The sequence below is a fragment of the Acanthaster planci genome, linkage group LG14, assembly GCF_054643075.1.
Source record: "Acanthaster planci isolate LZ-2023a linkage group LG14, COTS_SCS, whole genome shotgun sequence".
NCBI lineage: Eukaryota > Metazoa > Echinodermata > Asteroidea > Valvatida > Acanthasteridae > Acanthaster > Acanthaster planci.
In genome coordinates this window covers 10,784,865-10,800,009 of record NC_141790.1, presented here as the reverse complement: position 1 = coordinate 10,800,009, position 15,145 = coordinate 10,784,865, and the positions used below count along the sequence as shown (strand labels likewise).

General features: G+C 42.6%; 2 protein-coding genes across 3 annotated transcripts; one reads left to right on the top strand and one right to left on the bottom strand.

The window, feature by feature from the left end:
* Positions 1-28: 28 nt before the first annotated feature.
* mis12 (MIS12 kinetochore complex component) lies at positions 29-6,223 on the top strand. Its single transcript, XM_022238150.2, has 9 exons — positions 29-142; positions 1,140-1,326; positions 1,533-1,600; positions 2,345-2,389; positions 3,279-3,401; positions 3,585-3,665; positions 3,997-4,117; positions 4,322-4,422; positions 5,203-6,223. The coding sequence occupies exons 2-9, from the start codon at positions 1,209-1,211 to the stop codon at positions 5,266-5,268; spliced, it is 723 nt and encodes a 240-aa protein (XP_022093842.1). The 5' UTR covers positions 29-142; positions 1,140-1,208; the 3' UTR covers positions 5,269-6,223.
* Positions 5,669-15,134, bottom strand: LOC110981013 (cyclic AMP receptor-like protein A). Of its 2 annotated transcripts, XM_022238148.2 has the most exons (12): positions 14,927-15,134; positions 14,480-14,532; positions 14,223-14,334; positions 13,929-13,989; positions 13,668-13,755; positions 12,803-12,892; positions 12,295-12,333; positions 11,851-11,929; positions 11,561-11,691; positions 11,124-11,271; positions 9,664-9,812; positions 8,152-8,292 (listed from the first exon to the last, which is right to left on the bottom strand). In XM_022238148.2, the coding sequence occupies exons 1-11, from the start codon at positions 15,038-15,040 to the stop codon at positions 9,687-9,689; spliced, it is 1,041 nt and encodes a 346-aa protein (XP_022093840.1). In that variant the 5' UTR covers positions 15,041-15,134; the 3' UTR covers positions 8,152-8,292; positions 9,664-9,686. The 2 variants fall into 2 exon arrangements, with proteins under 2 accessions (XP_022093839.2, XP_022093840.1); XM_022238147.2 differs by lacking the exon at positions 9,664-9,812 and having other exon boundaries at positions 5,669-8,292; positions 14,927-15,133.
* Between the last annotated feature and the right edge of the window lie 11 nt (positions 15,135-15,145).

Here is a 15,145-nt window from a genome sequence, read left to right as displayed (position 1 = left end):
AAAGGAAAAAGGTGTTACTGCCCTCTTTAGTTCAAATCAGGCCAGTCGCCAGATACAAACTGCCAGATCAAGATGGCGAGAGAATTTCGCGCACAGACGAAAGTTCTCGCGGCAAATTTAAGTTGTCAAAACGTTTGACCTGGTGAGCATATAGAAAAGTTGTTCATTTGCCAGCATTGTAAACTGTGTCATATTCCTAATACTTGTATGAGTGGGCTTTTGATGTTTTGTAATGAGCAAAGTGTCCGCTAATGATGGAATTATCGTAAACCAAGTTGAAGTTGCGGTACCGTCATGACCGTAGGCTATCATCATCATCCCCAGAACTGCGGGGTTCTGGGAGTAGTACTAGGCTTTAGCTATGCTTGGCTACTTCCTGAACTGTAAGGCAGTATAAGGCTTATTATTATAGGGTTTTGGGGGAAGATTTGCTTCTGGAAGCTCAAACGGAGGTTTTCTCTGAAACGAGGGCACTTTTAACTTTTCAAAATGCCATAGTGTACAGCACTGTCAAAAAGATGGACCCAGCAGTAAGTAAGGCCTACGGAGTAATGCCTTACTGTTCAGGAAGTGATGTTTGGCCATCTGATCGTGGGCTTTACAGTCACTTCGCCCCATTTAAACTTCGCCCCTGACCGCTTCGCCCCTAACCACATCGCCTCATTCCCACTTTGCCCCACCACCACTTCGCCCTAACGTGCCCAATGTAAACTTTAACGTCTGTCGATTATTGGTGAAGGTTTCAACGTCGGCAGTTCATCTGCCCAGCCAAACGAAGGTTCAAATTCAGGCAATTTGCCAAGGAAAATGTTACAATAAACATGATTTGTTTTTTTACTTGGAAAACACTTGGAATTTTTCAGACCAATGTCATCGGGTTTGTGCACAGGTTGTCAAGTGGCATCCGTGTTTGGACTTCTTTCTGTAAAACTCTCCTTTGACTTTACACACAACTAGCAAGGTGGAGTTTGGATGCCTAAGTCTCTTCTGATAGGGGTTACAAAGCCAGGAAGGAAGAGTACGTAGGGAACCAGATTATCAAGTGTGATTTTGCTTCCGTATAAAGGAGTTACGAGTTCATATTCTGGCTTGCTTGATGATGTTATTATACTAACAAGATCAATGGTTTAATTTTTTAGCACCGATGTGAATTAGGTCCGCAAGCCCCAAATTGGTTCAAACTACAAATCAAGTTGGTTGGAATAGTGATGGCAGAGTCCTATGCTGCATCCGATGAGAGCAGAGATGGGCCAAGCATGACTGCCGACCTTAAGGAATATGAGGTGCAGTTCTTTGGGTTCACCCCCAAGTCCTTCATTGATGGAGGTAATTTCAAATTACAGCTAAACATTGTCTAACATTGCGCGACCACGGTGACTGCGCATCAAATGCGAAGGTACTTTGTAGCAGCCACCTTGCGCCATTGTTAACGCAGCTTGACAATTTTTGGCTACTCAAGCAGTTGTGATCTCTTTTGATAAAGTATTTTAAATGTTGAAATAACAATAATTCCACATTGTTTTATCTTTCAGTTCACAATGCCCTGGTGGATTATCTCAATGACTCCATTGAAGTCATGGAGAAATACTTGTTGGAAGAGGTAAAAAAAAAAGGTTTTGATATATTCAACATCGTGAATTCTAAAAAATGACTGATATTTCCCTAATGTGTAAATGTTGGGCATGATTGGTTGATCTGCACAATCTTTCAATCTAGCTTTAGGATCTGTTGATTATTTCACCTTCAGACAAGTGCGTCTTATTTCTAATACACATTTGAGGATGTCTGTTTCAAAATTGGTTTCAAAGGATGGACTGATAGTGGAACGCGATGGCATGATTGTGCTGATCGACTGATTGTGCCCAGGATTCATATATTCACGCACTCGAAGTGAGTTGGGGCTCACGTTTGGCACTCCAGAATCGGTAGACACCAGACTTGGTTGTTGAGCGCAGAAAAACATACAGAACAAAAAGCAGATCAACTTCACTGTCTGTCGACAAAAGATCTGTGAAATTTTCAAGAGGACAAGACAGGACCCTCAGGGTTTCACCAGCCCAGCTTGAGGTCTCCCTTTTTTTAATGGAGACTTCTTCTGATGTTGTGAACCCCAGGAGTGAAGTGGAGTGATTCCAATTTGACCAGCTTCTGTTTATCAAACATTTTCTGCGCACATCAAATCTTTGAAACTGTTCTGGGGTTACCAGGTCAGTTGGTGTGTGATGCTGGGAATTTATTGCCACTGGCTGTGAGCTCAGTTGATTCTTTGCCGGATCCTTAAAACCTGCTGATTTTGTAACCTTTTTGAAAGTAAGGCCCTTTATTTCTCTCTCATTTTCTCCAGGCTGAAGCCACCTCCAATCCTGTATCGCGTGAGTGTGTCAGAGAAGTGAGTCTTGTCACGAGCCCCCAAATTTTGTGAATCGTGGAACTCTGAGTTTTAGTTGAATAGGCCATGCATGACAGGATCCCACAAAATGAGTAATTTTTTTAAGTTTTAGTTTGCATTAGAAAGAGCAAACTCTGCTCATTGTTGTATTACTCATATTGGCATCCCTGATGAATACGGACAGTTTGTGGGAAAAAGTGTTTAGTGTTCCTATACATTACTGTTACTATTTCTGGCAGTGAAACTAAGGATTCCTCAAAAGTGCCCCAGGCACTGTAGCTCACAAGCCTGACGAAACCTGTCAAAATACAATGTTAGAGGTGGGAGGGAAACCCCAGAGAAATATTCTGGGTAAAACCCCAGGAATCAGGTAGGGACTGAAAACCCGATCCACCAGGACCCAGACCCAGAGGTGGAAGGCGAGGAAGGAACCATCACGTCGACCTGACCCCCCTCACATATCAGGTCGCGCAAGATTCTTGCGAAGGTCTTGTAATTCAGAAGTGGCTCTGACAAGTTCTCTTTGAACGCACGAAGGCAATGCCACAATGCCGCACGCTATAGATTCATTTTTGCGTAAGAAAAACAGATGCTGTTGATTCACATAAATATTTGCCTGTTCACCAACCATGCTTTGGTTTTAAAAATGTGCAGAACAATTTTCAGTCTGCAAATTAAGTGTAACGTAATTTATTTGATTCCAGAATATTTGCAGGAAAATTCCAATGTCATTCTAAATTGTAAAAGTCCAAATTCATATTGTATTGATAATTGATGTAACATTGGGATAAATGGTCTCGAAATTTGCACAGAAAGTTTGTGCATTCTCGTTCGATTATCCCTTCGTAGGTTGAAGTCGTAGATCACATTTTTTCTCCTTTCCTTGCAGGCATCAGATAAATTATTCGGCCACTTCCTGAAGGCGGTCGACAAGAACTTTGACCGTCTGGAGTCCTACCTCAAAAAGAACCTGTTCCACATTCCTAGCAACGTGCTCCTGCCCGAAGATGCTGTGAGTTGGTTGGGGGGGGGTTGGGCAGGCTAGGCGGAGATATAACAGAGAGGGGCGGCACAGGGCATTAAATTAGGATGATCAACAGGGAAAACGTTAGAAACAATTCATCATCAGCCCTGTAATATCTAAACCGAATTGGAAGTTGAATTTTGTGTGACCTTGTTTACTGTTTTTTTACAGGTACATTGGCAAGATTACAGTGCAAAGGATGATGCAAAATTAGATGCTGATCTAGAGAATTTACGGCAACAAGTCAGAAACGTGAGTCTGATGGATTAAATTCTTATTTTTTCTATTTTGAAAACCCTCATCCAATGTACAGTCAAACCTCGCTAACAAGATGTTCTTCAGATTTTGCAAATAACCTTGTTACAACAGAAACCTTACGTTTTCAGGAATGAAAACAGTGAAGAACAAAGCGTTGGAACCTAAGCATTTCCTTGTTATAAGCAGAATTGTGGACTGACACCGCTCTTATTGTTAGCAGTGGAAACATTGTTGTATTGAATATTGCATCAGAATTAGCCATAGTATCTGGTTGTGTAATGCCTCACTTCATGGATAGTTTGTCGTGTTTTCTCGATCCGCGCAGTCGCTCTACGTCAACGCCAGGCTGCGGCAGTGGCTGCAGGAGGCCGAGGTGGCCCAAGCCCAGTTGGATGGCTTCTTGCTCCGAGTCAACAACCTTCATCAAATACTCAGCAAGGCCAAGAGTACGAGCTTTCCCTTCTCAACCTGAGAAGCATGATCACAGTGCCAGTCAATTCTAGATCCACTATCTTGGCACAATTCCAGATCCAGTATCTACATGTAGTATTTAAAATGACATTGGTCTGTCTGACTTTATTCTGAGGAAGACAGCTCTCCCGTCGCAATCTGGTGGTTTTCACGCCTGTTCGTTTTTTTTGCCCCTGTAGTTTCCGACCTCAGCGAGTCCATCATCTTCACCGCTGGCAAGGCGCGGAAGCTGAAAGAGCAGCTCAACTTGGTCCTGGAGCAGAACTTCAGGGAATCGCAGGTGAGTGGATTCATCAAAGAACTTTTTCATTTGACGACTTTTTTCATTTTTTCGTTACTGTGTCATGCTACTCCTGATGTTAGGATGTGCGAGAAACATGTTGCCCGGCAGCAAACTATTGCAAACCACATGCATGTGAAACACAGGAGATTAAAAAAGGCCTGCCATAGAGATAATAGCAGCAGCAAAATTGCTGCTGTGAAATTATTACCAGTTGTAGGGCCGAGTCAATTCAAATAATTCACTATTTGAATATTCGACTTTCAATTTGATCGAATATCCGAATATTTGGTTGCCTGACCGGCAGATTGTTGATGAACAAACCATATACAACATCAGTTGCAATAACACACGCAATTGTACATTATGATCGATATTATAGCTTCTCACATCTAAGAGTATCTCCAGCCATGATTTAGCAAGATTTAAGAGATGAACAAGAGTTCTTGCCCAAAAGAAAATTTCTATTCCTTTTAAATTGTCTAATGAATAATTTACTTTTTAAATTGCGGTAAGATTTCTGATGCTTTTCATTTAAATCTGCTGGAAACAAGCCTCCAAAGTGCAATTATTCACATTTTAAACAAAACAAAATTTTCCCTTCCTTTTCATGAATTTTGCATTCGAATATTCAAATTTGAAAAATAATATTCAAATATTCGACTGTCAATCGAATATTCAGATTTTCGGCACAGCCCTAACCAGTTGGCCTCCAGTTGTCGAAAATACTTTGCTCAGACTTTGAAAACTAATCTCGTTCACATTTCCTATCTGAACCAGGAACGGCAATTCACCAACTTGCCTGCTGCTATGCCTTCAAAACTTTGCAATCCGAACAGTGAGTGAGGCACCATACCGTTAAAGGCAAACACCGATTTTGCCCAAGGGGCACCGTAATCTCTGAATGCTACAAGCCTACTTTGGCTGAAAACCCTACCAGACACACCAAAACTGCATCATTTGCCAAAGTGGCTTGCCAGCCCAGAGTAACGAGATCCAACGGGTCAACTCTCCCCGAGCCCCAAGGCCAAACAGCCTGGGAGTCTGTAATTGCCAGTCACCACAAGATCCAACAGTGGCATTGTTCAATGGGACTAACTCCCCTTGCCATGGCCAGTTTGTTTGGCTGCTGTTGATCGCCCCGTACATCAAAGTACATCAGACTGTTTCATCTGGTGGGCTTTGCTGCATCTGGCAGGGTTAGGGTTAATATTTTCATTCAGAATTGAGAGAAAAGAGCCTCCAGTTATCATTGTAAATAACTCCTTTATTTCCTGTAAATATGTACATTAGGGTTTTAGTCAACACTTTCTTTAAGCATATTTGTACCATAGCACTAAGCATGATTTTTTAGTATAAAAAAGGCGAGACTACTCAATCCAAATCCATCTTGCTCTATCTGTACATAATCTGTCTTGATTACTAGTTTAACCAACTACATGTTCATGTATGATATTGCTTTTGTCTTGTTTTTCTGCAAGATGATGGCCGCTAATCCTGACACCTGTTAGTGTAACTGACACACTGCTGCTTCAGCAACATACGCTTACATAAGGCTAAGTGAGTCAATTTACGTACAAAAAGAAAATGTGCCTTCAGTGTTTAGTTTCCTGAGGGATTTTGGCTAGTTACGGAAGAATCTTTGCCGAGATAAATCAAGAAAATTCTAGGTGTCAGAGACTTCAAGGTTACAGAATACATTTTCACGGGCAATGATTACAAAATCTTGTTTTTTCGTTGAATAAGCTCAAGCCAGAAATAATAAACTGACAGCTTTTTCTAAACCAATTTTTTTTTTCAAGCTGAAAATTGCCAGATAACAGTCACTGTAATTCTTTCAATATAACTCTTGACAAATACAGTTTAAAGGCCACAGTGGCGATCAAACTTTAGCATTTCTCATATCAGGTTGCTTATAAAGCAATCACTGAAATGTTGATTCTTTTTTTAATACAACAGTACATGTACGTGTATTTTCTTTGTTCTCGATACATGTGACGGGCTCTGCAAAAAGGTGTATTATGTCACATTTTTTTGAATTTGATATATAATTCATCCCAGTGGCAGTTTGCATTTTGGACTCATCTGCCATGTGCATATTCATTTCATTTTATCACACATGCTTCTGAGATAATGCTCTTTAAACATAACGAACAGAAACATTAAACTTAAATTAGACACTCTCTTGGTTTTCCTTAGCAACAGAGGTTTTCTGGTCAAGCAGTTGGCCTCAAAATATTTCCAAATATTTTCACCCTCGGCACATGGAATGGGCCATGACGCATTTTCGCATTGCACGACTTAATACACCTTTTCTCAGAGTGGGTCACATGTTTCTAGTTCCATGATGATATCTTCACACATCTGATTCCAAAAACATATGCACACTTGCAGGTTACTTAAATGCACCACTTGTTCAATTATGAAAGATTCTGGTTTGAACACAAGACATGGAAGCAGGATTTTGAGCCTGTGACGTCTGGGGTTAGGAACTCCTTGAGACTGGCCCCTGCGGCCTGGTAGCCTTTTTCCTTCAGAGGTTCAACATCCGAAGAAAGCCAACGGTCGTTATGCGAGCACCGTTAATTTATTGTTCCCCTTACAGACTACAAGCAGGCAACTTTATATCAACCGATTAGCTGCGCCACTCAGAATTGCCCAGCCTTCGTCTATTTTCCCCTTATTTGCATGCCTCTGAGACCAGGCAGTGCCTCTGAATTGCATATTACTGTGCACACTCAACTGAAAGCCCAAAAATCCGTACGCGTTTGTGTGCCAAGTTGCTGCGAGGCAGTAAAAACCAACCCTGGCTCTGGGTAGTGGACCACACACAGCACCCTCAACAGCTGTGCGCAAACTCGTCACAGTACTGTTTAAAGTTTCAAAGACACGTACAAGTTTACGAGACCATTACAAGACACCAGAATACAGGTACATACAAACACTTGTACGTGTACACTGAGGGAGAACATCTTACATGTTATGGTTAAAACTACACAATACACTACAAATTTAAATCATTCCGAGTAGATACTGAGTCGGTAAACTTTACAATACGAGAAAAGTACATGCATAAAAACCGCAGTCAAGACAATAGACAATGTACATACATGTTTACTTAATGAGGAATATGAGTGCAGAACAACTAGCATCTAATTATATGTTTCTGTTTGAGCGTTTTTACAAGAATCGCGTTCAAACGATGTCAGACCCAGAATGAAACCAAGCATGCATGCATGTTACTGCACTCAATGCTTTGAAGTTTGAGCTTCTAAAGATGAAAGTCCTGACTTTCGATGTTTGATGAAGCCATCTGTAAACAGAATGCCCATTTTGTTTTTTTTTGTTTTTGATTCACTGAGTTTCATGTTCTAAGACAGTACGCAAAAGGATAGATTCCGGTGGGATTGAAAGTACTTTCATGAAATGTCCATGTAATGAACGGGTTTCAGGGTTTTTTGGGTTCTCCCTTGCGGCCAAGACCACCGCTAGACTCTAATTCTCCAACAGAAAATCTTGCTTAATGAATTTTTGAGCTGAGCCGAAATTGACAGGACACCAGTTATGGCAAGGATACACCCCCATGGCTTTGTAGCTGCTGACCCATTTTTACGGAGCAGATATCTGTCTGCACTTAGCACGTTTCTGAGCTCGCTCGGGGGCTTACTTCTCCTCTGCCAGCTCCACCGCTGTCATCCCCCCGCCCTCCTCTGCCCCAACGCCCTCAGCGACGTGCACCTCGTCAGGCGATCGCAGCTCATCTCCCTCGCTAGCATTGTCCCCCAGGGGCGCCGGTGGGTGGTCGGCCTCCTCCGGGAGAGGGTACTCCTGAATCTGCGTTTCCCTGGTGAAGCGACTCAAAAAGCTCACCTGAAATAATTCAAAAAAACTAATTATAGCTGAAAACATGACAGCCACACCGGCATGGCTCCACGTCACTACACTCAAACTGAGAGACACAACACTGCAGTTTGAAAGGCATGCCATATAGAGGATCTTACTGAGGGCAATTTGGAACGATTTAGAATTTCATTGGAGGCAAATGCATTTTCAGGAAAACAAAGGAAAACTTCAAGAAATTTCAAAAGTACATTAGGAGGAGAATAGAGTTGAAAGATAGATAAACGTTTGACATGAAGCTCAAACAGCGAGTTGTTTTGAAGGAAAGGTCTAAAAAGTTCAGCTTGAGAAATGGACTACTGAAATTAAATGGACATGTAAACACAAACATGCAAAAAGGTAACTGTTTCTTTGACATGGCTTAACTTTGCCAGCAGTTTGACAAAAAGTGAGCCTGGGTGAAAAGTGAATTGAAAATATGCAAAGATCTTGTCACTTGAAGACCATGCCATGGCAGAAGCACTCTTTCCAGATCTATGGAAGGTGTCTGCCTAATTTCCCTTAAACTGCTCAGTGTGATGTGGCAGCCACATTTCAAACCTCGGATGCAACTTCAGGCGGTGGCTCTGGCTTCATGAGTTTTAGATCCCTTGGATTGGATTAAGAGAGCCAGAGCGCCAGCAGTTACATCTGCTTCTGGCAAATCAAGACCGTGAACAGGCTCTGGAGCCAGCCACAAAGCCGAGGTTTGCCCACAATGGCTACAGCACGGTACATGCATACATATTGTAAGGTAAATAACTGAAGTAACGGTGATGAAAAAGCCAACACAAATTAACCTGCACTTTGAGTAAATGGGCAGATAACAGCAGGAACAAAAGAAATAAAGAACAGACTGCAGTTAATTTATATAACGGGTTTTGCCCTTAAACCCAACGTATATATTGATAAACACTGTATGCTCAGTGCTTGTCCGAGAGCTTGCAAAAAAACTCCCAAGCTTACTCGGGTGGGACTCGAACCCACTACCTCCTGCTTACTAGTGCAGATGTCTTAACCACTCGACCACCGAGTTTGCAGGGGTCGGCCGGCCGGTCTGAGTCGGGTGAAGCAGTGGGTACTGCGAACTATTTTCAAGAAAATAGGGCCAAACCCGTTATATAAATCAACATCTCCCCAATGCAAAAGTACACCTTGAAGACTGCAGTTAGTAGATATAGCGAAATGAATAAAACATGAGTGGAAACTAAAGTGCAATGAAACGAGGAGGCCAAAAAAAAAAGGAAACCATCACCAGACATCATTGCTTATTTCTTACATGCCACCATGTACAACCTTAGCTGAAGGAATAACGAGAAATAACAGGGCCCTCTTTTGTTGAGACGTTCTGAGGATACTAACTGCCTGATTGTTCGATTGGTCATTCACATGGAGTGTTTGAGGGACTTCATGGCCAGTGGGCCCATATCCTCCAGCTCGGGGGTCTCGGGCGCGGACACTAAGGGGTACTCCCGGATGGGCTGGTGGATCGAACGACCCTGGTATGCCGCCTGTCAGTGAGAAGGGAAGGGATGGCCAGGGGCGTGAGTGGATGGGCGGAAGTTGAATCGAGGGGTTCAAGAGGAGGATGGAGAGAGGGGACAGTAGGGTGTAGGATGGGTGAAAGAGATGTGTGAATAGGGGTGTTAAGGGTGAAAGGATGGATGAGATTGTATCAAGGGGTACAAGATAGGGAAAGCAGGGGGGTGCAGAGAGGGGCCAGCAGGGTACAGGACGCGGAACAGGAAGTGGAAATAAGGGTGGCAAGGAGCGAGTGGATGGTTGGAGGTTGAATTGACGGGTGTGGCAAGAGAGGGGGTAGGCAGAAGGTGCGAAAAGGGGTCAGCAGGGCGTAGGATGGGTGGTAGGAATGTGGGGATTGGGGTGGTGGGGGTAAATGGATAGGTGGAGGTTGTATTGAGGGGTACAAGAGAGGGGGATGTGCGAAGGGTGCCCAGAGGGGTCAGTAGAGTGTAGGGTGGGCAAAATGAATGGGGGGATTTGGGTGGGTTGGTGAGTCGATGGGTCCGAGGAGAATTGAGGAGGACAAGAGAGGGAGAAGTGGGATGTAGATGGATGAGTCAAACGTGGGAGAGGAGGTAGTGGGTGAGTGGATGGGTTGACAAGAACAGTCTCCAGATAAACTTGGCAAAGGCAGGGCGACACTGACAAATACAAGAACTATGAAGGCATAAGTAACACCCTAGCCATCACCTTTCAAAGAGGACAAAAACACAGATACAAAATGGCCGACTTGTACACGTATTACGTTGAATAGTGGCGATGCTAAGCCAGGTTAGAGATGAGCACAAAAAGTATCCATTAAGCAAAAGCTGTGAATAGTTAGCCCAGAAATGTTCAGAAATGATGCCCAGTGAATCTGAGAATTGCTCATAGTTGCTTCGTGGCCAAATTAATGTTCCCCTCTGCTTAATTATCTCAAACCATGCTGAATTTGAAGTGGTCAGCTGTCCTGTCTTGCTCACCTATTTGCATCCACGATTGAGAGGTCATGAGTTTGAGCCCTGCTTAGCCCAACTTAAGTGAACAAAACATGAATGTCTTTGTTAGGTTGTTCAGGTCTGACGGTTGGCATGTAGCTTGTATTGAAACAGGGATATAGAGGGTTAGCATGGCTGCCATCTTGCAGGCCAGTGCTTTTGTTCCACAGTATACGCACAAAGGAGGTTTCTGCATCAAACTAAAGAGCTGCCTGTCAAGATGGCTACCACGCAAAGCCTCTATTGGTAATGTTCTTGCAAAGACTTTTCAGTGACTGTGAAGTGCTGGACTGCAATGCCTGTAGCAGTGGGGGCTCACACCTTAATCTGTGTCCATGACAGACGGCTGCGTGTCTCTCGATCTAAGCCATACACCACGGCGTTGACCAGCCCTTGCAAGGGCGACGTCAGGGCGTGGAGGATAACCAGCGCAAAGATGGGATTACCTGGATTGGCTGCGTTCTGTATTCTGGAACATAGGAATGAATTAAAAAACAAGGTTTGCAGGATATTGTTTTCCAAGCAGTCAGCAGCTTAGCAGTCAAACCTGCCTTAAACTGCCCTCCATTTTGGAAAAACAAACTTGTGTGACATTTGAAGACTGCCTAGCTCCCTGACAACTTGAAGAAAAACTAGATTGTGTCAGTACCTTCAACGCTACCCCCTGCTAATTTTGGTATAACGAAATTCAAAAATTTCACACAGTTCCGCTCATTTAGGAGTAAAATGTGAGGACACAGCAGAAAGTACATTGGTACCTGTTTATCAAAGGGAAGACAGACAGGGCTAAGTAGATGAATGGGTATGCCTGGAGGGGGCGGATCTCCGCCTTCAGGATCTGCCGGTTCCTCTCAATCTCGGGCTCGTAAGTTCCCTGCCAACTCTTGACCTGGTCCGACAGAACAGAAAACCAGGTTTAAAAACATTGTACACTGAAAATATAGCAACACTTTCAAGTACGTAATTTGCCTTACTGGTGATAAATTACCAGTTATACGGATTGAAAATATTAACTAACTAGTTAACTCATGACGTTTAACCAGTCTACCTTTTTGTTGAGGATGAAGATGATGTAACTGTACAGGATAAACATGGCTATGATGATGATGAACAGTGGACCATACCACCTGCAAGGAAAGTATTAAAAAGTTGATAGTTCAAGTTCTAGAACTAGGCTTCAAGTTCTGGTTCTAGAACTAGGCCTTCAGTTCTAGTTCTGAGCTTTAATACTGATCACTGAAAATGAACAATTGTGGCCTGTTGTGGAATGGTTCAGGACGTTGGGGTGGGCCCTATGGGGATGAGGGTAGTTATATTCGTATTTTAAAAGGCTTACGAAAACAACAAACCTAATCTTTGAACTGTTCGGTGAAAATTTGATATCCACATAAGGTTATTTTTAACGAGTCACTCACTAGGCCAAGACAAGGGCAGTGGAGGTCACGACCTATTATCTTTAATCATAGTAACTAAGTAGTGTCATCACACTTACGTGAAGAATCTCCAGGCAGTTGATTCCTCTTTTATCCAGCTATCAAAGTCGGAAAAAAGAGGCAAAATCATGAAACTCCAGCAACAAGTATAGTACTCGTTAGGATTGAGTGAGCGAGACAGTCTTTTTTTTTCAGTCTCTAGAATTCTCTATCCTTTGTACCAACACATACAGGTCAAAACATGTATGCAAGCTCAGGCGTGACTAAGAATCTCAAATTTAGTCCTAAGTTCATTTGTCTTTCCAGTGATTTTGTGTCAGTCTCCATGATCAGAACAAGCGAAAAAGAGATCGTTGTTTCCACGTGTCTCTGAGTTTGTCTGGTGAAAATGGACATTATGTGGAAAAAAAATGCCAAGAGTTTATACCGATTCACCCTGTGCAAGATTTGTTTTCAGAGCCTCAAACGTGACTCGAGCGACTTGCCAGTCATTTGGTTCAGACATGAGTAGTAGTAATTTTTCCAAACACTGCATAGGAGCTACTTTTCAAGCAACTCAGAACTTACCACCATGCCCCGGCTGGCCCGTAGTTATCTCCGATCAGCGGAAGGAGAGATATAACCAGTGCGACGGTCCAACAAATGGCATGGTATAGTCTATGAACACAACCATGCAATGCAGGAAGTTGTTAGAAGACACAGGAAGAGCAGAAACATAAAGAAAACTTCTATATACCTAGTTGGGCTTTAATCAAGTTGGGCTTTACCTCATAAAGTGACAGCGGCTGACCTGTGCGGTACTGACTTCATTAACATACGAAATCAGGGTGTGCTTTGGGGAATAATTAGGGTGCGGAAAGAAAAGAGTAAGATTGGAATTCCTTCTGTTTCTGGTATATGATCGCTTCAAACTGACAGCTTCTCTATTTCTTACTCTGGTTTCATGCATATGTTCACTCCCCGTACGTATTTTGTTGATATTTTTTTTTGGGGGGGGGAAGGAAGAAGGCTTCTCTTGGTCCGGATGGTATTTTGTGAAGAAACCTATGACCAATTGGTCGAGGATAAAAGAGATGTAATTTGTAAATGTTTGTTCTAACTCATCATGGGTTAACGGCCCAATTGATCCAATGCACTGGCAATGAAAAAAAAACCAGGAAATTCATCAGAGTTGCCTTCCAGTTTATTAGTGATCACCATGGCAACCATTCCTGCTCAATGACAAACACAGAGGCACATTTTTTGCCAGCAAGTTCCTCTTACATCATACACGCCAAAAAACTCAATTCATTCTGATTTGCAATTCAGCAACAGACACCATTCCAACTTGTCAACAAAATCTATTTTCTGGCCTTGAAAGGCCATCACTATTCATGGATGCCAAATCCTGTTTCCCACAAAACCCGACCGAGGCCACAGGAAGGTCACTCACATTTCATAGCGGTCCATCCGGATCATTTTGACAGTAATCAAGAACAGGTTGACAGTGAGACACGTGACCCACAGCAACACAGCCCAATCTGAAAGGAAATTTTTCGGAAAATGAAGAAAATGCAATGTATACCAGAAAAACTACTGCAGTCTCTTGGGGTTAAAAACGTTAGAGGAAACAACAGGAAATTGTTATTGCTCAGCGCAAGAAACACGTATGTGAACACTGATGCCGGAAACACTTCACTGACGAATTTCTCACCCCAGAATGAGAGCCAGAATGCCTCAAAGTCACACAGCGGCCCATCTGGTTGCACGTTGGCCTGAAAATCAGCAAATTTAGATCAATCAAAATTACATCAATAAATCTTAGAAACTTAACACAAAATTAAAGAGCGGCTTATATTTATTCAGCCAATAAGTGATAGCAAAGTTTCGTGCTGTGACTTCATGGGAAATATGTGACCCGGTATAAATTTAACGTGGGCAAATATAGCCATGACTGCTTTATGATATCACATCCATGCCACGGTGGAATACAAGTGGAGAAACTCACCATCAGATACGCTGTGCTATCAAAGAACGCTGCGATTGTCAGATAAAGGATCAAACGCTGCACAAAAACCACGTGCTTCTTGAAGAGCCATATTACTCCTATCATAAACAAACTGGGGGAAAATGAGAAACATCATTAATTTTGAGAACTGGGCTAAGATACGTCACATGAAAAACCAAACAATAGTAATGCCAATTCTAATTCGCAGCTGAGTTCATTACAATTAAGCTGCATTGTTAAATGTTTCTTCTACTCACCACCCAATCAATGACAGAGATGCCATTGCTTTCTTTACTCCAACAACAGCATCCTGAAAAGAGGGAAAAATCATTGGAAGCTTTTGGTATTTTGAAGCAAGTTACTTTAATTTTTCTTGGAGGAATGCTCAAATTGGTTACAAAATTAACAAATCAAATGAATCAAAAGTTAAAAATCTGTAGAAAGTTTTAAAAAGTAGGCCTAGGCCCTATCGAATTTTGCTACATTCAGAAACAAAGAAAATCTTATTCTAAGATGTGAACCACCCTATTATGCCTGTTACCAGTGCCAAGCATGAAACTACTAAACGGACAAAATGACTCATCGATGATCCGGCTAATCATCAAATGGCATTTGATCCGTCAAAGCGAATTTATGGGACTTAAATTTGGCCGAGCTTCTCTATCTGTCCATGTTCACTCGAGTTATAAATACTGGTAACTTACACATTTCGCCTCATCCCCATCGAACAAGGTGCAAACCATCCCCGCTTGACGCGTTGGTGTGGGTAAGCCATTACCGTCAGATGGAGTAAAATTGCCACCGACAGAATTCTCCATCTTTCTTCGCAGTTGGCCTAGCTAGCTCTACTTACTTGCCTGTGAGCGCGCGCCGGCCGGCCGTGTACGCGTATACGGCGGATCATATCGTAGTTCGTACGGGGA